Source organism: Gopherus evgoodei, unplaced genomic scaffold (genome assembly GCF_007399415.2).
Source record: "Gopherus evgoodei ecotype Sinaloan lineage unplaced genomic scaffold, rGopEvg1_v1.p scaffold_31_arrow_ctg1, whole genome shotgun sequence".
Classification (NCBI taxonomy): Eukaryota; Metazoa; Chordata; order Testudines; family Testudinidae; genus Gopherus; species Gopherus evgoodei.
This window is the reverse complement of record NW_022059983.1, coordinates 4,596,119-4,622,475: the sequence shown is the minus strand read 5'-3', so window position 1 is coordinate 4,622,475 and position 26,357 is coordinate 4,596,119. Positions and strand designations below refer to the sequence as shown.

At 59.0% G+C, this 26,357-nt stretch overlaps 1 protein-coding gene across 5 annotated transcripts in view; it reads left to right on the top strand.

Moving 5' to 3' along the window:
* The window catches only part of MAG (myelin associated glycoprotein), a 30,070-nt gene extending 5,938 nt beyond the window's left edge, over positions 1-24,132 (top strand). For 4 of the 5 annotated variants that reach the window (XM_030543256.1, XM_030543252.1, XM_030543254.1 and 1 more), the window contains 9 exons: positions 7,773-7,846; positions 10,373-10,741; positions 11,325-11,621; positions 11,885-12,142; positions 12,381-12,641; positions 13,308-13,595; positions 15,195-15,291; positions 16,593-16,692; positions 21,174-24,132. In XM_030543256.1, coding sequence (XP_030399116.1) covers positions 7,801-7,846; positions 10,373-10,741; positions 11,325-11,621; positions 11,885-12,142; positions 12,381-12,641; positions 13,308-13,595; positions 15,195-15,291; positions 16,593-16,692; positions 21,174-21,338 — 1,881 coding nt within the window. In that variant the 5' untranslated portion in view covers positions 7,773-7,800 and the 3' untranslated portion in view covers positions 21,339-24,132. Of the gene's footprint in view, positions 1-7,772; positions 7,847-10,372; positions 10,742-11,324; positions 11,622-11,884; positions 12,143-12,380; positions 12,642-13,307; positions 13,596-15,194; positions 15,292-16,592; positions 16,693-20,104; positions 20,145-21,173 lie in introns of all 5 variants that reach the window. The other variant, XM_030543257.1, reaches the window with a different exon arrangement.
* The last annotated feature ends 2,225 nt before the right edge of the window (positions 24,133-26,357 follow it).

The following is a 26,357-nucleotide window of genomic DNA, read 5'->3' as shown; positions in this document are numbered from 1 at the left end:
CCAGACTCTGGATGGTTAATGAGCCTTGTTGCTCTGGTCACATTTTCCCTTTGGAGGCACAAAGGCCTTTGTCCCTCAGATGGGGAGAAGTCGCCTGTTTATCTCCCTGGGACACGTGGGGGCAAGCGGGATGGGGTTGTGCTAGTCACTTAGAACCAAGAGTCCTGGTGCCCAGCCCCCCCTGCTCTAACCACTAGCCCCCACTCTCCTCCTGGAGCCAGAACCAAGGTGTCCTGACCCCCAACTCATTCCACAGGGTCTCCTGATAAGCTTTCTCAGTGTGCGTAACCCAAGCTGATGGTAGCTGCGCTCATGGCCGGGAGGCCGAGCCCCGCGTCTCCTGGCTACCCCATGGCCTAGGCCTGCTGCCCCTGGCTTTTCTCCCCGGCTGAGCGTGGGTGGCGGGGGTGTGTGTGTCACGGCTTGGATGGGAGACCCCCGCCCTGCAGCGGATGGGATTGGTGGGAGGGGCATTGGGTGGGCATAGAGCCAGGCGAGGGCTTGTGGGGAGCTGGAGCTGGGGTTGGTCTGGGGCTTGGGGACCAGAGGCTGAGGACCAGAGGGGTTCAGGGAATTTAGGGGAGCAGATGGAGAGCCAATGGATTGGGGGGGCAGAAGGCCGGGTTTGGAGATGGGGCCACAGGGGACATGAGGTGTTGAGGTGATTCAAGGGGAGAAAGGGGGGGGCTAGCTGCTTCAGGAGAAATGGGGGTCAGGATTTTTTAGGGCGTGGGCAGCTGGAGGTGCTGGGGGGCAGATCAGGAGAGCTGTTCTGGGGAGGGGACCCGGGGGGAGGATCAGGAATGAGCGGGGTGGGGCAGAGTCATGGGGGAGGGATCAGCAGGGCCGAGGTCCCCACCCCAAAGGGTTACGGGGCTGCCCTGCATCGAGATGGGGCTGGCTCCTCGGCCCCTGGGGCTCACGCCAAGGCTGGGCCCTGGCAACCAGCCTGTGCCAGGGGGTTGGGGAGCTGTGGAGGATTGGAAATGGGGCCTGATGCGGGCAAGGGGCTGGAGCCGTGGTGCCCAGCAGCCATCTTGCCTCTGGCCTGCAAAGGCCTCGGCAGAGTGGGGCCCTATAGGCCTCTCATTAAGGTTGCCAACTTTCTAAGCACACAAACCCAAACACCCCTGCCCCGCCCCTTCTCTGAGGCCCCCCCTTGCCCTGCCCCTTCGAGAGGCCCCATCCCCCACTCGCTCCATCCCCCCTCCCGCCCCATCGCTCGATCTCTCCCACCCTCACTCACTAGCACTAGGCTGGGGCAGGGAGTTGGGGTGCAGGAGGGAGTGAGGACTCTAGGGTGGGATTGGGGAGGAGGGGTTTGGGGTGCAGGAGGGGGCTCCAGGCTGGGGCAGGGAGTTGGGGTGCGGGAGGGGGTGAGGACTCTAGGGTGGGATTGGGGATGAGGGGTTTGGGGTGCAGGAGGGGGCTCTGGGCTGGGGCAGGGAGTTGGGGTGCAGGAGGTAGTGAGGACTCTAGGGTGGGACTGGGGATGAGGGGTTTGGGGTGCAGGAGGGGGCTCCAGGCTGGGGCAGGGAGTTGGGGTGCAGGGGGGGTGAGGACTCTAGGGTGGGATTGGGGAGGAGGGATTTGGGGTGCAGGAGGGGGCTCCAGGCTGGGGCAGGGGGTTGGGGTGCAGGAGGGGGTGAGGACTCTAGGGTGGGATTGGGGATGAGGGGTTTGGGGTGCAGGAGGGGGCTCTAGGCTGGGGCAGGGAGTTGGGGTGCAGGAGGGGGTGAGAACTTTAGGGTGGGATTGGGGATGAGGGATTTGGGGTGCAGGAGGGGGCTCCAGGCTGGGGCAGGGAGTTGGGGTGCAGGAGGGGGTGAGGACTCTAGGGTGGGATTGGGGATGAGGGGTTTGGGGTGCAGGAGGGGGCTCTAGGCTGGGGCAGGGAGTTGGGGTGCAGGAGGGGGTGAGAACTTTAGGGTGGGATTGGGGATGAGGGATTTGGGGTGCAGGAGGGGGCTCCAGGCTGGGGCAGGGAGTTGGGGTGCAGGAGGGGATGAGGACTCTAGGGTGGGACTGGGGATGAGGGGTTTGGGGTGCAGGAGGGGGCTCTGGGCTGGGGCAGGGAGTTGGGGTGCAGGAGGGGGTGAGGACTCTAGGGTGGGACTGGGGATGAGGGGTTTGGGGTGCAGGAGGGGGCTCCAGGCTGGGGCAGGGAGTTGGGGTGCAGGGGGAGTGAGGACTCTAGGGTGGGATTGGGGAGGAGGGGTTTGGGGTGCAGGAGGGGGCTCCAGGCTGGGGCAGGGAGTTGGGGTGCAGGAGGGGATGAGGACTCTAGGGTGGGATTGGGGAGGAGGGGTTTGGGGTGCAGGAGCGGGCTCCAGGCTGGGGCAGGGAGTTGGGGTGCAGGAGGGGGTGAGGACTCTAGGGTGGGATTGGGGATGAGGGGTTTGGGGTGCAGGAGGGGGCTCTGGGCTGGGGCAGGGAGTTGGGGTGCAGGGGGGGTGAGGACTCTAGGGTGGGATTGGGGATGAGGGGTTTGGGGTGCAGGAGGGGGCTCCAGGCTGGGGCAGGGAGTTGGGGTGCAGGAGGGGGTGAGGACTCTAGGGTGGGATTGGGGATGAGGGGTTTGGGGTGCAGGAGGGGGCTCCAGGCTGGGGCAGGGAGTTGGGGTGCAGGAGGGGGTGAGGACTCTAGAGTGGGATTGGGGATGAGGGATTTGGGGTGCAGGAGGGGGCTCCAGGCTGGGGCAGGGAGTTGGGGTGCAGGGGGGGGTGAGGACTCTAGGGTGGGATTGGGGAGGAGCGGTTTGGGGTGCAGGAGGGGGCTCTGGGCTGGGGCAGGGAGTTGAGGTGCAGGAGGGGGTGAGGACTCTAGGGTGGGATTGGGGATGAGGGGTTTGGGGTGCAGGAGGGGGCTCCAGGCTGGGGCAGGGAGTTGGGGTGCAGGAGGGGGTGAGGACTCTAGGGTGGGATTGGGGATGAGGGATTTGGGGTGCAGGAGGGGGCTCTGGGCTGGGGCAGGGAGTTGGGGTGCAGGAGGTAGTGAGGACTCTAGGGTGGGATTGGGGAGGAGGGGTTTGGGGTGCAGGAGGGGGCTCTGGGCTGGGGCAGGGAGTTGGGGTGCAGGAGGTAGTGAGGACTCTAGGGTGGGATTGGGGATGAGGGGTTTGGGGTGCAGGAGGGGGCTCTGGGCTGGGGCAGGGAGTTGGGGTGCAGGGGGGGTGAGGACTCTAGGGTGAGATTGGGGATGAGGGGTTTGGGGTGCAGGAGGGGGCTCTGGGCTGGGGCAGGGAGTTGGGGTGCAGGAGGGGGTGAGGACTCTAGGGTGAGATTGGGGATGAGGGGTTTGGGGTGCAGGAGGGGGCTCCAGGCTGGGGCAGGGAGTTGGGGTGCAGGAGGGGATGAGGACTCTAGGGTGAGATTGGGGATGAGGGGTTTGGGGTGCAGGAGGGGGCTCCAGGCTGGGGCAGGGAGTTGGGGTGCAGGAGGGGGTGAGGACTCTAGGGTGGGATTGGGGAGGAGGGGTTTGGGGTGCAGGAGGGGGCTCCAGGCTGGGGCAGGGAGTTGGGGTGCAGGAGGGGGTGAGGACTCTAGGGTGGGATTGGGGAGGAGGGGTTTGGGGTGCAGGAGGGGGCTCCAGGCTGGGGCAGGGAGTTGGGGTGCAGGAGGGGATGAGGACTCTAGGGTGGGATTGGGGATGAGGGGTTTGGGGTGCAGGAGGGGGCTCTGGGCTGGGGCAGGGAGTTGGGGTGCAGGGTGGGTGAGGACTTTAGGGTGGGATTGGGGATGAGGGGTTTGGGGTGCAGGAGGGGCTCTGGGCTGGGGCAGGGAGTTGGGGTGCAGGGGGGGTGAGGACTCTAGGGTGGGATTGGAGAGGAGGGGTTTGGGGTGCAGGAGGGGGCTCTGGGCTGGGGCAGGGAGTTGGGGTGCAGGGGGGGTGAGGACTTTAGGGTGGGATTGGGGATGAGGGGTTTGGGGTGCAGGAGGGGGCTTCAGGCTGGGGCAGGGAGTTGGGGTGCAGGGGGAGTGAGGACTCTAGGGTGGGATTGGGGAGGAGGGGTTTGGGGTGCAGGAGGGGGCTCCAGGCTGGGGCAGGGAGTTGGGGTGCAGGAGGGGGTGAGGACTCTAGGGTGGGATTGGGGATGAGGGGTTTGGGGTGCAGGAGGGGCTCTGGGCTGGGGCAGGGAGTTGGGGTGCAGGGGGGGTGAGGACTCTAGGGTGGGATTGGAGAGGAGGGGTTTGGGGTGCAGGAGGGGGCTCTGGGCTGGGGCAGGGAGTTGGGGTGCAGGAGGTAGTGAGGACTTTAGGGTGGGATTGCGGATGAGGGGTTTGGAGTGCAGGAGGGGGCTTCAGGCTGGGGCAGGGAGTTGGGGTGCAGGAGGGGTTGAGGACTCTAGGGTGGGATTGGGGAGGAGGGGTTTGGGGTGCAGGAGGGGGCTCTGGGCTGGGGCAGGGAGTTGGGGTGCAGGAGGGAGTGAGGACTCTAGGGTGGGATTGGGGAGGAGGGATTTGGGGTGCAGGAGGGGGCTCTGGGCTGGGGCAGGGAGTTGGGGTGCAGGAGGGAGTGAGGACTCTAGGGTGGGATTGGGGAGGAGGGGTTTGGGGTGCAGGAGGGGCTCTGGGACGGCGCAGGGGGTTGGGCTGAGGAAGGAGGTACAGACTGCAGGCTCCGGGAGGGGGCTCAGGGCTGGGGCAGCGAGGGGTATCGGTGTGTGGGTGGCACTTTCTTCAGGCAGCTCCCGGCACAGCGGGGCTAAGGCAGGCTCCCTGCTGCCCTGGCTCCGTGCCACGGTTCCTGGCCAATGGGAGCTGCGGAGCCGTGGCGGGGGCCAGGGGCAGCACATGGAACCTCCCTGATCGCTCCTGCACCTCGGGGCTGTAGGGACGTGCCAGATGCTTCTGGGAGCGGCGCGGGGCCAGGGCAGGCAGGGAGCCTGCCTTAGCCCTGCTGCGCCGCCGGTCGGACTTTTAACAGCCCAGTCAGCAGTGCTGACCAGAGCCACCAGGGTCCCTTTTCGACCGGACAGTCTGGTCAAAAACTGGATGCCTGGCAACCCTACTCATAGTCCAGGCTTGAGTGGGGTTGGCCATGCCGTGGGGCTACTCAAGGTCTAGGCCTATGGAGCTCTGGGTAGAGTCGGCCCTAGCTACCCCCTCCAGGCCCTGTGTCATGGTGACCATTCAAGGTCTGGGCCTTCAAAGCCATTGTGTCTCTCAGGGGTGCTCCATCGCTAGCCCCCCAGCTCTGAGAGGGTAGTGGGGGCTGGGGCAGAAGGAGCTGGGAGCCAGGACTCCTGGGTTCTCTCCCCAGCTCTGAGAGGATAGTGGGGGCTGGGGTGGAAGGGGCTGGGAGCCAGGACTCCTGGGTTCTCCTCCCAGCTCTGAGAGGGGAGTGGGACTAGGGCAGGAGGGGCTGGGAGCCAGGACTCCTGGGTTCTCTGCCCAGCTCTGAGAGGGGAGTGGGGGCTAGGGCAGGAGGGGCTGGGAGCCAGGACTCCTGGGTTCTCTGCCCAGCTCTGAGAGGGGAGTGGGGACTAGGGCAGGAGGGGCTGGGAGCCAGGACTCCTGGGTTCTCTGCCCAGCTCTGAGAGGGGAGTGGGGGCTAGGGCAGGAGGGGCTGGGAGCCAGGACTCCTGGGTTCTCTGCCCAGCTCTTAGTGGGGAGTGGGGACTAGGGCAGGAGGGGCTGGGAGCAAGGACTCCTGGGTTCTCTGCCCAGCTCTGAGAGGGGAGTGGGGGCTGGGGCTGGGGCTGGGAGCCAGGACTCCTGGGTTCTCTGCCCAGCTCTGAGAGGGGAGTGGGGGCTGGGGCTGGGGCTGGGAGCCAGGACTCCTGGGTTCTCTGCCCAGCTCTGAGAGGGGAGTGGGGGCTAGGGCAGGAGGGGCTGGGAGCCAGGACTCCTGGGTTCTCTGCCCAGCTCTGAGAGGGGAGTGGGGGCTGGGGCTGGGAGCCAGGACTCCTGGGTTCTCTGCCCAGCTCTGAGAGGGGAGTGGGGACTAGGGCAGGAGGGCCTGGGAGCCAGGACTCCTGGGTTCTCTGCCCAGCTCTGAGAGGGGAGTGGGGGCTAGGGCAGGAGGGGCTGGGAGCCAGGACTCCTGGGTTATCTGCCCAGCTCTGAGAGGGGAGTGGGGGCTGGGGCTGGGAGCCAGGACTCCTGGGTTCTCTGCCCAGCTCTGAGAGGGGAGTGGAGGCTAGGGCAGGAGGGCCTGGGAGCCAGGACTCCTGGGTTCTCTGCCCAGCTCTGAGAGGGGAGTGGAGGCTAGGGCAGGAGGGGCTGGGAGCCAGGACTCCTGGGTTCTCTGCCCAGCTCTGAGAGGGGAGTGGGGGCTAGGGCAGGAGGGGCTGGGAGCCAGGACTCCTGGGTTCTCTGCCCAGCTCTGAGAGGGGAGTGGGGACTAGGGCAGGAGGGGCTGAGAGCCAGGACTCCTGGGTTCTCTGCCCAGCTCTGAGAGGGGAGTGGGGGCTAGGGCAGGAGGGGCTGGGAGCCAGGACTCCTGGGTTCTCTGCCCAGCTCTGAGAGGGGAGTGGGGGCTAGGGCAGGAGGGGCTGGGAGCCAGGACTCCTGGGTTATCTGCCCAGCTCTGAGAGGGGAGTGGGGGCTGGGGCTGGGAGCCAGGACTCCTGGGTTCTCTGCCCAGCTCTGAGAGGGGAGTGGGGACTAGGGCAGGAGGGCCTGGGAGCCAGGACTCCTGGGTTCTCTGCCCAGCTCTGAGAGGGGAGTGGGGGCTAGGGCAGGAGGGGCTGGGAGCCAGGACTCCTGGGTTATCTGCCCAGCTCTGAGAGGGGAGTGGGGGCTGGGGCTGGGAGCCAGGACTCCTGGGTTCTCTGCCCAGCTCTGAGAGGGGAGTGGAGGCTAGGGCAGGAGGGCCTGGGAGCCAGGACTCCTGGGTTCTCTGCCCAGCTCTGAGAGGGGAGTGGAGGCTAGGGCAGGAGGGGCTGGGAGCCAGGACTCCTGGATTCTCTCTGGCTCTGCTACTAGTTTACTGTGTGTGAATGTGGCTGCTTTTCTGCGAGGCCCCACTGCCATCGTGCGGCCATTGTGAGAACAGCAGCGACTGCTCTGTTCCCACGTTTCCTTGGGTTGGGTTGAGGCTGCATTTCTCCACCCCTGGGCCAGGGATCTCCCTGCCCCGTTAGAGTTACAGCTGAGAGCCTGTGGGGCAACACCTACCTGGGCCTGGGGTTAAATCTCCTGAGCATCAGGGAGAGATCCCAGGAGTCCTGGCTCCCAAGCCCCCATCGCCCCCGCTCTAATCACTAGACCCCACTACCCTCCCAATTCCAGAACCCAGGAGTCCTGGCTCACAAGAGCCCCCCCCCACTCTAACCACTAGACCCCACTTCCTTTCCCTTGTTGGGAAGTGATTCCCCAACCTCAGAGGCTCCCCCCACACCTCTGCATTGGGAGAACTGTCCCCTGAGATCCACCCTGAAAGTTTCTCTCCAGTTAATTTCATCCTTACTTCTGTAGGGGAAGGGTCTGATTGCAGAGGGTGGGGTGTGGGAGGGGAAGCCAGGACTCCTGGGTTCTATCCCCAGCATGGCCCTTAGGGGGCATCACAGCAGTTGCTGCGTGCAATGAATGACCTCTAGTTTTGGTGCCCATTTGCCCTGGTCTCTCCCCAACTTTGTTTGAAGGCCCCAGCACCTCCTGCGCAGAGGAATAAATCTGATGTTTGGGTGCACGCTGCCCCCTGCTGGATGGGATCAGACCCACCATTGGCACATAGTGCTCTCTGCTTGGTCAGGTCACATTTGCCCTGGGGGTAAGATGGGAAAACACCAACCACACCTCCTCTAAGCCCCTTTCCTCTCTCCCCAGTTCACACAACCTCACCGCCCCTGAGAAGATGAAGGCTGCTGGGGCTCTGCTCATCTTGTGGATCCTATTTGGAGGTACTGAGAGGACCCCGAGACAGCGATCCTGTCTTTTACCGTCCTGGCTCCAGAGGGTGGGTTTGAACCTGGGGCAGCTGACAGCTGGAGCTGGTGCTTATTGAGCCAAATGGGAGTAGGTGGCTCATATGCCTCAATGCATGAACTATCCACTCGCCCTGCGTCATCACACAGACCTATCCAAGCGGGCGGGATGGTGCATCTGATTGATTTTCCAGCCCTGACAATCAGCTCACCATCGACGGTTCAAATTTTCCTGGCACGTGAGCTGAGTTTGCTGGACCTTGTCTAGCTGTTTTGTACTGAGGGCGTGGGTGGTCCCAGGAGAACAAACTACCCACTCCCTGATGTGGGAGGGGGGTGTCCTCCAAGGTGGGGGGCTGCGGGTGGGTGTTTGAGGCAGCTCTCCACATTGGGGGGAAACAGAGGGATGCTCTCCATGGGATACCCCCTCCCCTGCCCCACCAGCCATGATGAGAGCTTGGGGAGTAGTATCCAGGTTCTAACTGGGCGCTGAAAACTGGTGGTTGGGTCAGCAGGGAAACTGAGGCACGGGAGGAGTTCCAGGGTCAGATGAGTGTTCATTCAGGTCTAACGTTCCCAGCACGGGAATAGCCCTGAACTAGCTCTGCCGGAAGAGGGTTCCCAAAGGCCTCGGGTTTGGGCTGCGCTCACAGAACGGGGGACCCTGCTGGGGGGACCCTACAGGAAGCCCTGCTTGGTGTCCTCACCAGAGCAGGATCCATTGCGGTGAGTCAAAGAGGAGGCCGCAAGGGTCAGAACTGTAATTTTATATAGCTTGCATTGCACCTGTGGCTTGGGTGGCTTTTAGATATGGCGCTGCCAAGTGTCTGAGAAGTAACTAGAGAGAGATGAAAGCAGGGTGGCTGGATGGTGGGATAGATGAATGGATGATTGGATGAGGGGGATGGATGGCTGGAAGGTGGGGGGGTGGCAGGATAGACAGTCGATTGGCTGGGTGGATGGTTAAATATACAAATGGATGGTTGTTCAGATGGTTGGGTGGGTAGGTGGATGGATAAATGGTGGATTGTTTGGATGGGTGGATGGATGGACGAACGTATGGATGGATGGATGACTAAATGGTTGGGTGGATGGACTGTTGGATGGGTGGGTGGATAAACAGTTTATTGAATGCATGTGTGGATAAATGTTTTGTGGGAAGGAGGGATGGATGGATGGATAAGTGGAGAGAGGGACAGATGGATGGATGGATGTATAGAAAGGGATGGATGGATAGGTGGAGGGAGGTAGGGATAGGTGGAGGGAGGGATGAATGGATGGAAATGGATGGATGGTTAGAGAGGGAGAGATGGACAGAGGGATGGATGGATAGGTGGAGGGAGGGAGAGTTGGGTAGGTGGAGGGAGAGATGGATGGATGGAAATGGATGTATGGATGTATGGCTAAGCGGAGAGAGGGATGGATGGATAGGGAGGGATGAATGGACAGGTGGAGGGAGGGAGGGAGAGATGGAAATGGATGGATGGTTAGAGAGGGATGGATGGATAGGGAGGGATGACTGGACAGGTGGAGAGAGGGAGGGATGGATGGAAATGGAGGGATGGTTAGAGAAGGATGGATGGATAGGGAGGGATGAATGGACAGGTGCAGGAGGGAGGGATGGATGGATGGTTAGAGAGGGAGGGATGGATGGATAGGTAGAGGGAGGGAGGGATGGTTAGAGAGGGAGGGATGGATAGGGATAGGGAGGGAGGGAGAGTTGGGTAGGTTGAGGGAGAGATAGATGGATGGAAATGGATATATGGATAGATGGATAAGTGGAGAGAGGGATGGATGGATAGAGAGGGATGAATGGACAGGTGGAGGGAGGTAGGGAGAGATGGAAATGGATGGATGGTTAGAGAGGGAGGGAGGGATGGATAGGTAGAGGGAGGGAGGGATGGTTAGAGAGGGAGGGATGGATAGGGATAGGGAGGGAGAGTTGGGTAGGTTGAGGGAGAGATAGATGGATGGAAATGGATAGATGGATAGATGGATAAGTGGAGAGAGGGATGGATGGATAGAGAGGGATGAATGGACAGGTGGAGGGAGGGAGGGAGAGATGGAAATGGATGGATGGTTAGAGAGGGAAGGATGGATAGAGAGGGATTGATGGATAGGTGGAGGGAGGGAGGGTTGAGTAGGTGGAGGGGGAGATGGATGGATGGAAATGGATGGATGGATAAGCAGAGAGAGGGATGGATGGATGGATAAGCAGAGAGAGGGATGGATGGATAGGGAGGGATGAATGGACAGGTGCAGGGAGGGAGGGAGGGATGGAAATGGATGGATGGTTAGAGAGGGAGGGCTGGACAAAGAGGGATGGACAGACGGGTAACAAAGCAGGGACTGGCAGGTTTGGCAGTTGGGCAGAGAAGAGGCAGTGGGGAAACCAACGGGAAGGAGAGCAGACTGTGGCAGGAGAGGTTGGGGGCAAAGGAGACGGGCGTGCGGGTTCCTGTCCCCACCGCCCAGCACCTGTCGCTCTGGTCTGCCCGCCAGGCACCCTGGGTGGGCCATGGAGCGCGTGGATGCCGCAGACCATTATGGCCTTCGAGGGCACGTGCGTGGCCATCCCGTGCCGCTTCGACTACCCGGACGAGCTGCGCCCCTCGGCCGTGCATGGCATCTGGTACTTCAACAGCCCCTACCCCCGGAACTACCCGCCCGTGGTGTACAAGTCGCGCACCGGCATCGTTCACGAGAGCTTCCAGGGCCGCACCCGCCTGCTGGGTGACCTCCAGGCCCGCAACTGCACCCTGCAGCTCAGCCGGCTCAGCCCCGAACTGGCGGGGAAGTACTTCTTCCGCGGGGACCTGGGCGGCTACAACCAGTACACATACTCGGAGCACAGCAACCTGGAGATCGTCGGTGAGTGGGGGGCGCTGGGGCAAGGCCCCTTGGATGGCTGAATCGGGGGCTGAGACACGAGGCCTTTCCCTTCTAGGGGCACCGGCTGCCATCCAGCTTCAGGGCAAGAGACTGGCTGGCTCGGGCAGGCGGGAAATGGGTCACGGGGCTCTTGCCCCTCTAGGGGCTCAGAATTAACAGTGATGAGAGAGCCCCCCGCAATAAATCATGCACCCTGTGCCATGGAGCTCAGCACCCCCTAGTGTATCGGGGGCATTTGGGTCTCTTCTCATCTCTGGAAGGGGAGTGGTGTCTAATGGTTAGAGCCGGGGAGGCGGGGACTGGGAGAAGGACTCCTGGGTTCTGTCCCTGGCTCCAGGAGGGGAGTAGGGTCTAGTGGTTATAGTGGTGGGGTGGAGGGACTTGGAGTCAGGTCTCCTGGGTTCTACTCTTGGCTCTGGGAGAGGAATGGGGTCTAGTGGTTAGAGGAGCAGGAGGCTGGGAGCCAGGATTCCTGGGTTTTATCCCTGGCTCCAGGAGGGGAGTGGGGTCCAGTGGGTTGGAGACTGAGTCCCTGGGTTCACCCAGCCTCTTCCCTCGCCAGACAAACCCACCATTGTGCCCCCGGCTGCCGTAGTGGTGGGGACGGAGGCGGAGCTGCGGTGCGTGGTGCCAGATAACTGCCCCACCATGAAGCCTGTGGTGAGCTGGTTGAACCACGAGGTGCTGGAGGATCAGACTGTCTTCGGCCAGCTGGAGGAGGAGAGCAGCACCTGGAGCCAGGTGTCCCTGCTGAAGTTCCAGCCCTTGCGGGAGAACGACAGGCACGAGCTGGGCTGCCAGGTCACCTACCCCAACACCACCTTCCTCTTCGAAGCCTTCGCCACCCTGGACGTCAAGTGTGAGTCTCCAGCACCGCCCCCCTCAGCCCGCTAGGGTCTGGCCCTGGCACCGGGAGGGGACTGGAGGCGAGTGCTTAGAGCAAGAGGAGCACTGCGGGTTAACCCTGCTGGCGCCCAGTGGCAGGGAGTCCCGTGGATTAACCCCACTAATACCCAGACCTCCAAACACCCAGTGGCAGGAAGTCCCGCAAGTTAACCCCGTTGACCTCCAGTGGCAGGGAGTCCCACAGGCTAAGGCTCAGCTTTGCCTCCCCCACTGCAGATGTGCCCCGGATCCTGCAGGTGAACTCATCCGTGGAGATCACGGAGGGCTCGCACGTGGTGCTGGTGTGCGTGGCAGACAGCAACCCCATGGCCTTGCTGGCGTGGTTCAAGGAGGAGGCCGTGCTGCGGGAGGAGCCGTCCACCAACCTGACGCTGGAGCTGGACAACGTCACCCACGCGCATGACGGGATCTACACCTGCGTGGCGGAGAACGTGTACGGGCGGGTGAACCGCTCCCTGGCCCTCACCGTCATGTGTGAGTGCCTGGGTGGGAGGGGAGTGGGGTCTAGTGGTCAGAGCAGAGGAGAGGGGCTGGGAGCCCAGAGTCCTGCGTTCTATCCCGGCTCTGGGAGGGGATTGAGATCTAGGGGTTAGAGTGGGGTGGGGCTGGAAGCCAGGACTCCTGGGTTCTATTCTGGCTCTGGGAGGGGAGTGAGGCCTAGTGATTATAGTTCTGGGTCTGTGGGTCAGTGAACCCCTGCCCTCCCTTGCAGACGCCCCGCGGAAGCCGTCGGTGAACACCTCGGTGGTGGCAATGGAGGGGGAGTCGGTGACTATCCTGTGCACCACCGAGAGCAACCCCGAGCCCATCATCACCATCTTCAGGGAGAAGCAGATCGTGGCCACGGTGGTCTACGAGAGCGAGCTGCTGCTGGAGATCCCCGCCGTGACCCACGAGGACGACGGGGAGTACTGGTGTGTGGCGGAGAACCAGTACGGCCAGCGTGGCTCTGCCTTCAACCTCACCGTGGAGTGTGAGTCACCCATGCCGGGTGGGAGAGAGTGTCAGGGCTTTTCCCCCACTTCCTGCCCGCCCCAGAGGTGGCTGCACTTCAGCACCAGATGAGCTGTCCCTGGGCAGCGTTATGTGTGGCTGCTCCCCAGCTGCCCTGCCCCAGAGCTGACTGCATTTGAGCACCTGCCTAGCTGTTTCCGTGCAATGTTATATGCTGCTGTTCCCCAGATGTCCCGCCCCAGACGAGGCTGCATCTCAGGTAGCTCTCATGCAGGCTATCCCCGTGCAGTGTTGTGTGTCTTTCCCAAGCTTCCCCGCCCCATAGCTGGCTGCATCTCAGCCCAGCGAGCTGTACCTGTGTGGCATTGCAGTGTGGCTGTTCCCCAGCTGCCCTGCCCCAGAGGTGGCTGCATCTCAGGCAGCTCTGGCACAGGCCATCCTTGTGCAGGGTTATGTGTGGCTGTGCCCTGCCTCAGAGCTGGCTGCATTTCAGCACCAGCCTAACTGTTTCCATGCAGCATTATGTGTGGCTGTTCCCCAGTTGCCCCACCACAAATGAGGCTGCATCTCAGGCAGCTCTGGCACATGCCATCCTGGTGCAGTGTTATTTGTGGCTGTTCCCCAGCTGCCCCACCCCAGAGCTGGTTGCATCTCTGTGATGCTGATGCTGCATCTCTCCCCGCAGTCGCTCCCATAATCCTCTTGGAGTCGAAGTGCACGGCTGCTCGGGACACGGTGCAGTGCGTCTGTGCCGTGCTGGCCAATCCGGAGCCCGTGATCTCCTTCGAGCTGCCCACCCGGAACGTGACGGTCAACGAGACTGACCAGGAGTTCGTCTATTCCCAGAAGACGGGCTACACAGTCACCAGCATCCTGACGCTGCGTGGGGAGCTGGACTCTCAGCTCTTCGTTGTCTGCTCCGCCCGCAACCTGTACGGCACCAAGAACCAGCAGCTCCAGTTCCACCACTCCAGTGAGTGTCTGCCCTGCTCCATACAGCGCCCCCTGCTGAGAGCGGATCGAGCTGGGATAGCCAAGAGCTCCCCCTATGGCCAGTGCTCCTGCCCCTCTCCGTACAGCGCCCCCTGCTGGGAACAGACTGAGCTGGGATAGCCAAGAGCTTCCCCCATGGCCAGTGCTCCTGCCCCGCTCCCACAGCGCCCCCTGCTGGGAACAGACCGAGCTGGGGTAGCCGAGAGCTCCACTCCAGGGCCAGTGCTCCTGCCCCACTCCCCTCAGCGCCCCCTGCTGGGAACAGACAGGGCTGGGGGAGCGCTGGGGGAGACGAGAGCTCCACTCCAGGGCTAGTGCTCCTGCCCCGCTCCGTACAACACCCCCTGCTGGGAGAGGCTGGGGCTAGGGTAATTGGGAGCTCCGCCCACAGCCAGCACTCCCCCCCGATTCCCCACAGCGCCCCCTGTTGGGAGAGGCCGGAGCTGGGTTAACCGGGAGCTCTCCCCAAGGTGCCCCCTGTTGGGAGAGGCCAGGACTGGGGTAATTGGGAGCTCCCCCACAGCCAGCACCCTCCATCCCTGACTCCCCACAGCACCCTCTGCTGGGAAAGGCTGGGTCTGGGTTAACTGGGAACTCTCCCCACAGTGCCCCCTGTTGGGAGAGACCAGGACTGGGGTAATTGGGAGCTCTCCCCACAGCGCCCCCCGTTGGGAGAGACCAGGACTGGGGTAATTGGGAGCTCTCCCACAGCCAGCATCCCTCCCTCCCGCTCCCCACAGCGCCCTCTGCTGGGAGAGGCCAGGACTGGGTTAACCGGGAGCTCTCTCCACAGCGCCCCCTGTTGGGAGAGGCTGGGACTGGGGTAATTGAGAGCTCCCCCACAACCAGCACCCTCCACCCCCTGACTCCCCACAGCACCTCCTGCTGGGAGAGGCTGGGACTGGGGTAATTGGGAGCTCTCCCCACAGCACCCCCTGTTGGGAGAGGCCAGGACTGGGTTAACCGGGAGCTCTCTCCACAGCGCCCCCTGCTGGGAGAGGCTGGGACTGGGGTAATTGGGAGCTCTCCCCACAGCACCCCCTGTTGGGAGAGGCCAGGACTGGGTTAACCAGGAGCTCTCTCCACAGCGCCCCCTGCTGGGAGAGGCTGGGACTGGGGTAATTGAGAGCTCCCCCACAACCAGTACCCTCCACCCCTTGACTCCCCACAGCGCCCCCTGCTGGGAGAGGCTGGGACTGGGGTAATTGAGAGCTCCCCCACAACCAGTACCCTCCACCCCTTGACTCCCCACAGCGCCCCCTGCTGGGAGAGGCTGGGACTGGGGTAATTGAGAGCTCCCCCACAACCAGTACCCTCCACCCCTTGACTCCCCACAGCACCCCCTGCTGGGAGAGGCTGGGACTGGGGTAATTGGGAGCTCTCCCCACAGCACCCCCTGTTGGGAGAGGCCAGGACTGGGTTAACCGGGAGCTCTCTCCACAGCGCCCCCTGCTGGGAGAGGCTGGGACTGGGATAATTGGGAGCTCCCCCACAACCAGCACCCTCCACCCCCTGACTCCCCACAGCGCCCCCTGCTGGGAGAGGCCGGGACTAATCCCAGCCTGCATGCTGCTTTCAGACAATCTGATGTGGGCGAAGGTGGGGCCGGTGGGCGCCGTGGTGGCCTTTGTGATTCTCATCGCCGCCGTGTGTTACGTGAGTCAGACGCGGAAAAAGTAAGTGCAGAGCCCCCCAGGGTTCAGCTGTACTAACGAACGGGGCATCCCGGGAGCAGGGTGACGCTGGGGTCCAAATCCAAGCCGGAGCCAGACGGGATTGCAGAGCGTCCTCTTGCCAGTATGAGGCAGAACTGCCCTTAAAGGGAGAGCAGCTGTTCTGAAATCCTTCCTGGACCAACCTCAGGCCTAACTGCCATCAGCAGGTGGATCTTCCGATCCAGTCAGGTTCTCAAATGAGGGGCACTTTTACTGGGGCGGCCGGCAAGTGGCCACCCACCGAAATAAGTGTCAGTCGCCACAATCGTTTTAAACGCGTTTTCGTCATTTATTTTAGACAGGGCGATTTTGGCAGAGAGAGGACTCCATTTTTGGTACCTCTAAATAAAGGCAGGGTAACAATTAACACATGACGGTTCTTCTCTTAAAACTAAGGAGCATTTTTGGAGGAGAAGGATAAATATTTATATCCAGATTGGTAACCCACAATCGCTGGTTAAATGGCATTTCTAATGACTAATTAATGAAGCACCAATGTTAAACTGTGTTTGGTCATTAGCAGTCACCTGTTGACCAGGCCAGGGCATTAGCCATTAATTGATCCTAATCAAAGATGGTTGGTGGGTAATTAATGATTGATAATTCATTAGCAACTATCAGCTACGGATACATCAGGAGCAAACTGCTACCTTTTGGTTATTAAGATCATTATTAAATTATGTCGTTAATGCAGATGCAGTTACCCGATGCAGATTGTTAATTGAGTGATGAGATATGTAATGTCATAAGGAGGGGGGGCGGTTGAGATGGCCCAATGACACAGAATTACCCCCTGCTGTGGGGTCACCCAGTGACAGAGAATTCCCCTCCCTCCCACTGTGGAGGTCACTCAACGACAGAGAATCCCCCCTCCCCTTGCTGCGGGGGTCGCCCAGTGACAGAGAATCCCCCCCGCTCCCACTGTGGGGGTCGCCCAGTGACAGAGAATCCCCCCCGCTCCCACTGTGGGGATCACCCAGTGACAGAATCCCTCCCTCCTCCACTGTGGAGGTCACTCAACGACGGAGAATCCCCCCTCCCCTTGCTGCGGGGGTCGCCCAGTGACAGAGAATCCCCCCCGCTCCCACTGTGGGGATCACCCAGTGACAGAATTCCTCCCTCCTCCGCTGTGGGGGTCGCCCAGTGATGGAGAATCCCCCCCTTCCCCGCTGTGGGGGTTGCCCAATGATGGAGAATCCCCCCTCCCCCACTGTGGGGGTCGCCCAGTGACAAGGGTGTCTTTGTCGTCTCTTTCTCCCCAGGAAAAACGTGAATGTAAACTCCAGTTTTGTGCAGCTGGAGCACCCGCCCGTGGCGTACAGCGGCGAGTACCGGCCCCCAGGGGCCCTGGACAAATCCGAGGTGGGACGATGGGACTGGCATGACGGGAGAACAGGGAGGTGCAGAGAGTGCTGGGTGTGTGGGTAGGGAGGGGTGTGTGGGGGGAATGGATGGATGGATGGAGGGGTATGTATGGGGGGGATAAATGGAGAGGAAAATATGGGGATGAATGGGTGTATGGATGGATGGATGGAGGGGTGTGTATGGGGGGGATGGATTGAGGGAGGGGTGTGTATCGGGGGATAAGTGGAGAGGTGTGTATGGGGATGAGTGGGTGGATGGATGGAGGGGTGTGTATGGGGTGGATGGAGGGAGGGGTGTGTATAGTGGTGGATAAGTGGAGGACTGTGTATGGGGTGGATGGATGGATGGAGGGGTGCGGAGAGGTGTGATAGGGATCAATGGGTGGATGGATGGATGGAGGGACGGGTGGATATGGGGTGGATAAGTGAAGTGGGGTGGAGGAGGATGGAGGGATGGATAAGTGGAGTGGGGTGGATGGGGATGGATGGAGGGAGGAAGGGAAGGGCATATATAGGGGTGGATAAGTGGAGCAGGATGGAGGAGGATGGAGGGATGGATAAGTGGAGTGAGGTGGATGGGGATGGACGGATGGCTGAATGGATAAGTGGAGAGCAGTGGATGGGGATGGAGGGAGGGAGGGAGGGAGGAGTGTGTATAGAGATGGATGGATGGAGGGATGGATAAGTGGAGAGGTGTGGATGGGGATGGAGAGATGGATGGAGGGAGGGAGGGGTGTGTATAGGGAGGGATAGATGGAGGGGGGGTGTGTATAGGGGTGGATGGATGGATGGATAGGTGGAGAGGTGTGGATGGGGATGGAGGGAGGGAGGAATGTGTATAGGGAGGGATAGATGGAGGGAGGGGTGTGTATAGGGGTGGATGGAGGGGTGGATAAGTGGAGAGGTGTGGGTGGGGATGGAGAGAGGGAGGAATGTGTATAGGGAGGGATAGATGGAGGGAGGGGTGTGTATAGGGGTGGATGGAGGGGTGGATAAGTGGAGAGGTGTGGGTGGTGATGGAGAGAGGGAGGAATGTGTATAGGGATGGATAGATGGAGGGAGGGGTGTGTATAGGGGTGGATGGATGGATGGATGGAGGGGTGGATAAGTGGAGTGGGATGGATGGGGAGGGAGGGAGGGAGGGGCATGTATAGGGATGGATAGATGGAGGGAGGGGTGGATATAGGGGTGGATAAGTGGAGAGTGTGGATGGAGATGGAGGGAGGGGTGTGTAGAGGGATGAACAGATGGAGGGAGGCAGGGGTATGTATAGGGGTGGATAGATGGAGGGAGAGGTGGATATAGGGGTGGATAAGTGGAGTGGGGTGGATGGGGATGGATGGATGGATGGATAAGTGGAGAGGTGTGGATAGGGATGGAGGGAGGGGTGTGTATAGGGATGGACAGATGGAGGGAGGCAGGGGTGTGTATAGGGGTGGATGGATGGATGGAGGGGTGGATAAGTGGAGGGGTGTGGATGGGGATGGAGGGAGGGGTGTGTATAGGGATGGACAGATGGAGGGAGGCAGGGGTGTGTATAGGGGTGGATGGATGGATGGAGGGGTGGATAAGTGGAGAGGTGTGGGTGGTGATGGAGAGAGGGAGGAATGTGTATAGGGATGGATAGATGGAGGGAGGGGTGTGTATAGGGGTGGATGGATGGATGGAGGGGTGGATATAGGGGTGGATAAGTGGAGAGGTGTGGATGGGGATGGAGGGAGGGGTGTGTATAGGGATGGATAGATGGAGGGAGGGGTGTGTATAGGGGTGGATGGATGGATGGAGGGGTGGATAAGTGGAGAGGTGTGGGTGGGGATGGAGAGAGGGAGGAATGTGTATAGGGATGGATAGATGGAGGGAGGGGTGTGTATAGGGGTGGATGGATGGATGGAGGGGTGGATATAGGGGTGGATAAGTGGAGAGGTGTGGATGGGGATGGAGGGAGGGGTGTGTATAGGGATGGACAGATGGAGGGAGGCAGGGGTGTGTATAGGGGTGGATGGATGGATGGAGGGGTGGATAAGTGGAGGGGTGTGGATGGGGATGGAGGGAGGGGTGTGTATAGGGGTGGATGGATGGATGGAGGGGTGGATAAGTGGAGAGGTGTGGGTGGGGATGGAGAGAAGGAGGAATGTGTATAGGGATGGATAGATGGAGGGAGGGGTGTGTATAGGGGTGGATGGATGGATGGAGGGGTGGATAAGTGGAGAGGTGTGGGTGGGGATGGAGAGAAGGAGGAATGTGTATAGGGATGGATAGATGGAGGGAGGGGTGTGTATAGGGGTGGATGGATGGATGGAGGGGTGGATATAGGGGTGGATAAGTGGAGAGGTGTGGATGGGGATGGAGGGAGGGAGGAATGTGTATAGGGATGGATAGATGGAGAGGTGGATATGGGGTGGATAAGTGGAGTGGGGTGGATGGGGATGGATGGATGGATAAGTGGAGAGGTGTGGATGGGGATGGAGGGAGGGGTGTGTATAGGGGTGGATGGATGGATGGAGGGGTGGATAAGTGGAGAGGTGTGGGTGGGGATGGAGAGAAGGAGGAATGTGTATAGGGATGGATAGATGGAGGGAGGGGTGGATATAGGGGTGGATAAGTGGAGAGGTGTGGATGGGGATGGAGGGAGGGGTGTGTATAGGGATGGACAGATGGAGGGAGGCAGGGGTGTGTATAGGGGTGGATGGATGGATGGAGGGGTGGATATAGGGGTGGATAAGTGGAGAGTGTGGATGGGGATGGAGGGAGGGGTGTGTATAGGGATGGACAGATGGAGGGAGGCAGGGGTGTGTATAGGGATGGATGGATGGATGGAGGGGTGGATAAGTGGAGGGGTGTGGATGGGGATGGATAGTTTAGATAAAGTTGATCCCTCTATGTTGTCAGGTACTATTTAGTGTCCATAAGCGGAGAGGAAATCTAGCCCGGACTGGCTGGCTCAGGGGGGCAGGGAATGGGATGTGGGGGTCTTTCCCCTCTTGGGAACTAGATTTGTTCCTGGAGGTTCAGTCTATCAATGATAATCCTGACTAATGGATGGGCAGGGATGGTGTCCTTGGCCTCTGTTTGCCAGAAGCTGGGAATGGGCGACGGGGGACGGATCACTTGATGAGTCCCTGCTCTGTTCACTCCCTCTGGGGCACCTGGCACTGGCCGCTGTCGGCAGACAGGACACTGGGCTAGATGGACCTTTGGTCTGACCCAGTCTGGCCGCTCTTATGTTCCTATGATCCCGCCCCAGGCTGGTGCATGGGGCTGGGGGAAGGGATTCTTCCATCCCTTTGCATCCCAGGCCCAGTCCAAAAGCTGCGGCTTCGGAGGTGCTCCCCAGAGGCATCCTCCATATGGGGCAGCAGCAAGGGGTTGTCCCCCCAGGTACACAGTGACAGCTCTTCCTTCTCCGCTAGTCTAAGGAGATCTGCTCCCTGGAGAGCCACTGACCCCAGGGTAAGTCTGGATTCCCCAGTCTGTGTCACCCCCTACCAGTGTGCGTCACACCTTGGCTTGGACACGGGGACCCCCTTTGCACCCCAGTCATGCAGTGGACTGGCTGGGCAGGGAATGGGACACAGGGCCTTTCCCCTAGCGGGTACTAGCTTTGATCTGGCCTGAGAGCCGGGGACTGTTGGGCTCATGGTGGTGGGGAATAGGGCATGGGGCCTTTCCCCTCTAGGGGGCGCTGGTTATGGTTTCTATCCTGTTGCTTGGGCAGCTCTCACAGGTCAGCTGTGGGGCAGGGCATAGGTGTCTTCCTGGAATACTGGCAGCCCCTTGTCCTGGCAGCAAGGTCCCTTGCAGTGTTGTGGTGTTTTCCCTTCCCTCTCTGCTCATTCCATGGTCTCGTCTCTTTGTGGCGTAAAATCTTAACAGACACCCCCGACAGTCCTTGCACCCCTGGCACCCCCTGCCCAGGAGAGCTCTGATTAGCAATACATTGGAAAAGATCCTGCAGCTATTAGTTCCCCAGGTTAACACCAATAATGTCCCACAGCCTAATTCCAGAGAGATCAAGTGGCAGTGAGTTTCGTATGTAAACGATGGTATTATTGGACTGGCTAACCCCAATGGTATCCTCCTGAAGCAAATCCAATAGGTTGAGCCCCTAGTATCCAGTGGCAGGGAGTCCCAATGGTTAACCCCACTAAAACCCAGTGGCAGGGAGTCCTATGTGTTAATTCTATAATATCCAGGAGGAAGGAGTCCTGTGAGTTAACCATATAATACTCAGCAGGAGGGACTCCGGTGGGTTAATATCCAGTGTCAGGGAGTCCCACAGATAACCCTATCATATCCAGGCTCAGGAAGTCTCACAGGTAAGCCTATAATTTTCACCAGCAGGGAGTCTCACAGGTTTACCCTTTAATATCCATTGACAAGGAATCCCTCAGGTTAACCTTGTAATATCCAGTGGCAGGGAGTCCCAAAGGTGAACACACCAATCGTACCCAGACTGACGTTGCTCTGCTTTCCCCGCAGTATGAGCGGCGCCCAGCCTCTGACAAATGCCTCCTGAACAAGCCCGAGGGCTCCCTGGACCTGAACGTGGACTATGCCAACATTGACTTCACCAAACTGGCTACCAAGGACAGCTACACCCTGACGGAGGAGCTGGCAGAATATGCAGAGATCCGGGTCAAGTGAGCGCCCCCTGCCCCCCCCAGTGACACGCCCTCTGCCACGGAAACCACGCCCACCAGAATCAGGACTTGTCTGTGCCCCCAAATCACCAGGCACGCTCCCGCCATGGAAACCCCATCTGCCGGGATCAACCCCATGCAGAGTGCAGGTCCTGCCCTGCCCAGCACTGGCAGGACACGCACCCTGCCATGGAAACCCCACCCACTGCAATCAGGACCTCCGACTGAATGCAGCTGGGACAGGGGCTGTCTCTCTATGTGTCTGGGCAGCTTCTGGCACAATGGGGCCCTGATCTCAGCTGGGGCAGGGACTATCTCTTGCTGTGTGTCTGGGCAGTGCCTCATATCCTGATGCCCCTTCTTTGACAGCCCTATGGCTGGTTATGTGGGTCTGGCCCTGCACTGGGACCCAGGAAGACCTGCAGTTTAAATCTCACCTAGGCTACAGATTTTGTACTACCTTGAGGTATGTCCTAACCTCTCTGTGTGCCTCAGTTTCCCCAAATCTCTTAATTTCCCCTGTGCACAATGTGGTTTATAATTCCCTCCCACCCCGGGCTTTTGTGAGGCTAAATTTGGAACCGATTGGGAAGCTCAACCAAAGCCCCGTTGAATCGTTAATGATCCCGTTGAGCTATCTCTGTAGGAGCCACACAAGTACCTGTGTCGATCCTCCCTAAACTCATCCAGTCCTTGGTCTAATTCCCCCAGTCTGTCTTTCCACGTGCCGAGGGAACAACACCCTTTTTCTGCTGAGCAAAGACTTGTCTATGGTACAAAGCTACTTAGATCAGCACCGCCATCCCCAGCCAGGAAGGGGAATACACTATCCTGGGATAAAGACCTGTCCTACTGGGATAACGGCCCTCACAGCTGTATTGGTGTAGGCAGATCAGCCCTGTCCTACTGGTATAACTAGATCAGTAGAAAATCCCACGTCTAATTGACAGTTATTCTGGGAGGGGGGGTGGCTCAGATGTAAATCAGGAGCCCAAAAAACCCCACAGCTGTAATCTTTGTTTCCCACTGGGATAAACAGGTGCTCACGGTCTGGGTCCGACCTCCTGGAATTCTGTGCTCCATCGGCACAAGCCACGCTGGGGGGAAATTTATAACAAATCGTCATTTATTTTTGGCGTCATTTTTGTACAGATATTTGCCTGGTGATAGAAAATGAAATAAATAAAAAGCCCAAACTAACAAGGTCAAAGCTCTCTAACCAGCGCTTACTTCTCCCCAGAAACCGCCCCCTAACCTTGTTAACCCTTCCAGGCACCCGGATCTAGGCTCTATTTATTGATTAGCTGGATGTGACATGATTAGATGTTAAATAAAATAAAGCTTGAGGCTCTGGTATGATAATAAGGCCACTTCACAGAGCTCTGGCAGGTAAAGGAACCAACCACATGAATTACATTGACATGAGGGCTGGGTGGAAAGAATCCAGGGGCCTCGCGAGGCAGCCAGCCGCCCGCGCTGACGCAGAACCAAGTAACCCCAGACCATCCCCGTCAGGCATTTCTCGAACCTGGTCTTAAAACCCACCACTGACGGGATCCCACAACCTCCCTTGGACTCCCCCCGGAGAGTTAGGAAGTTTCTCCTAATACCTGATCTCAATCTCCCCTGCCCAGAACATGTTTGAAGACTGTTCTCAGGTTCGCCCTCAGCCTCCTCATCTCTAGACTAAACAGGGCCAGTTCTTTTAATCTTTCCTCAATGGTCAACTTTTCTAAACCTCTGATCCTTTCCGCTGCTCTCCCCAGGAGCAGCGGAAACTGTCTAAAAGTGGGGGGGCCACCAGCTCCTGAACCATGGCCCCGCCCCTCCTCCTGAGGCCCTGCCCCTTCTCTCTTTCTCCCTGCCCCCATCCGCTCCCCTCCCCTCCCCCAATGCCCTGCTCCCAGGCCACCTCTTCTCCTCAAGACCCCACCTCTCGCTCCTCTCTCCCCTCCCCTCCCCCTGGCACTGACCCTTATGTCTGGTAGAAAGTGCTGGGGCCATGGCCCCATGGCCCCCCTGTTCCAGCACTCCTGACTCTGCCCTGGACTCTCCATTCGGGCCACCCCTTTCTGAACGGGCAGCACCCCCACCTGGACACGGTTCTCCAGCTTCGGCCTCCCCAGAGCATGTTCCTGCCCGTTTCGTACGTCCGACACTCCTGTTTCCACAGCCCAGAATGACGTCAACTCGCAAATAAAAAAGCTGAAATGGAAACAGAAAGTTTCCATTGACCCAAAAAGAAAAATTTTTGCTGCAAATTTTCATTTTGCAGGAAATTTTGCCATTTTGTTCCGATTTGGAGCCTTCTTTGGTTTGAAAACACAGAATCCCCCCTCCCCCCGCCCCACCAACCAAAATTTAAATTCAACCAGCTTTCGTTTCCATCTCCTGATATTTGGCTTTGTGTTCCCAGAGCTTTGTAAAAGATCCGCAGCCTAACCCAGAACGCCTCCTCCGTCGATTTACGCTAAGTCGTGTGGACAATTCCCGTTCTTGGCTTCTATGTAAATAGGAAAGAATGTAAAAAATAATTGAAGCCAGGATTAGCGCAGTAACTTTTCAGTAGTATGTGTGCGCGTGTGCACGTGTGTTACAGGACAAAATTGTGCCACTGGCTTAGGCAGCCCTGCTCCCAGGTAGAACTAGGCTCGCGAACATATCAGGACAGCTGGATTAATTCCAAGGTTATGTCAGTTTCATTGTGTATCGTTGTTCCGTGAGGTGCCAACTGTTTAATGACTTTAACCCAGCAGACTTTGTATTCCCAAGGAAGTAAAATGTATTTTACAAATCCATATGGTGTCTAGCATTGTGTTCCCTTTCGGGGGGGGGAGGTCTTCCCAATGCCACAACATGGCGCTAGGGGGTGCTGTGCTGCAGGGGGCAGGGTGAGGGCGCTGTCACCTAGCAGTCAGGGCTGTCCTGATGCCCCAGAGCGGCACTAGGGGGCGTTATGCTGCAGGAAGGAGGGTGGAGGTGCTCTTCCCAGGCGGGTTGGCCCCGATGCCTCAGGGCAGCAGTAGGGGGCACTGTGCTGCAGAGGGGCAGAGTGGGGGCTCTCCCCTGGCTCTCAGGGCTGGCCCCAATGCCCCAATGTGAATCAAGCGGAGCAAGGGCTTAAAACTGGGTCTCCCACAGCACCGGCCCCACTGGCCCATTGGCTGTTCTGGGTCTGTCTCTCTCTGTGGTTCTTCATAAAAAAAATTCAGTCTCGGTTACCTCATCACAGAACAAAACCAAACACCAAACCCCACCTCCAGCCCCAGCCACAGGAGGCTGCCCCATTTATCTCTAGATCTCAGCACGACTCCATTCCCTGGTTACTCCCCATCCTGCGCCTTGTGCATCCTGAGATCCATCGCTCCTTGGACCCCCCACCAGCTGCCTGCCAACCCTGGATTTTCATGTCCTCCCAGTGATCTGGGAACTGATTATTTTTGTGCTGCCCCGTGAGGCGCCACCTCCAGACCTGATTTGGAGCAAACCCCCCAACCGCTGAAAACCAAGCCCTTGGGCAGCAGCTGAAGTTCAGCACCCGACAAGTTAAACCACCCCCAGGACTGCGGACAACCCTGGGGAAATTTCTCCTGTCCAGACACCCCACGGCTCGCTCAGCTGCTCGTCGGGCAGGAGAGCAGGGTTTTGCTCTGTTTGTACAGCACCTGGCACGCTGTCCCGTGAGCGGTACGCCTACGTGTTACCCCAGACACCGAATACACAACACTCGGGGGTAGAAAATACACTGAGGCAGGGCTCCATGTCTCCCTGAGAACAGGGGGGCACTTTATTTGGAAGTGAGAAGATTGACAGCCGAGGGGGTGGGATCCAGCCTCCTGCAGGACGGGGTGAGCTGGACACCGCTTAGCGCAGAAATCTTAGCTCCGGACGATGGACCCAATGAGCCAGCAGAACCCGGCTCTCCTCATTCTATGAGCCAATGAAAGTGACTAGCCCTGAACTGAGGAATAATTCACCTGCGGTTGCTACACTCCTGTAGGGGAGTGAGAGACAGAAGGAGCCGGAGCTGTTCAGTTTCTCTCGAAGGCGGTAGAGAGGTGCCTTGGTCCAGGGCTCGAAGGCGGTAGGGAGGTGCCTTGGTCCAGGGCTATCAGCACCTCTCTGGGGAGGGGATTTCGGGAGCAGAGGCTGTTTAACCCACCCTACAAAGGCAAAGCGAGCGCCGCTGGCTGGGGGATGAAGAGAGACAAATCTAGACTGGAAATAAGGGGCAGGTTCTCCTCAAGGAGAGGACTTGACCGTCCCAACAACTACCCCAGGGAGGGAGCAGATTCTCCAAACTTTGAGTCCTTCCATGGAGATCGAGTGTCTCACTAAAATCCCCTGTCAAGGTTCCTTCTCCATTCTGAACTCTAGGGTGCAGATGTGGGGACCTGCATGAGAACCTTTAAGCTTAACTACCAGCTTAGATCTGGTTTTGCTGCCACCACCCAAATTATTTATGAGTTATTTGGGAAACTTTGTCTACTTCCCCCCAAGTACTGTAACCCTTCCCTGGGCAGCCTTGAGAGACTTGTCCACCAATTTCCTGGTGAACACTGATCCAAACCCTTGGATCTTAAAACAAGGAGAAATTAACCATTCTCCCTCCTTCCCCCCCACCAATTCCTGGTGAGTCCAGATCCAACCCCCCTGGATCTTAAAACATGGAAAAATTAATTAGGTTCTTAAAATGAAGGCTTTTAATTAAAGAAAGGTAAAAATTATCTTTGTAAAATCAGGATGGAAAATAACTTTACAGGGTAATCAGATTCATAGAGCCCAGAGAAACCCTCTCTAGCCTTAGGTTCAAAGTTACATCAAACAGAGGTAAACCCTCTAGCAAAAGGAACATTTACAAGTTGAGGAAACAAAGATAAAACTAACAGGCCTTGGCTGGCTGTTACTTACAAGTTTGAAATATGAGAGACTGGTTCAGAAAGATTTGGAGAGCCTGGATTGATGTCTTGTCCCAAGAGTGAACCACCTCCAAAACAGAGCACACAAACAAAAGCCTTCTCCC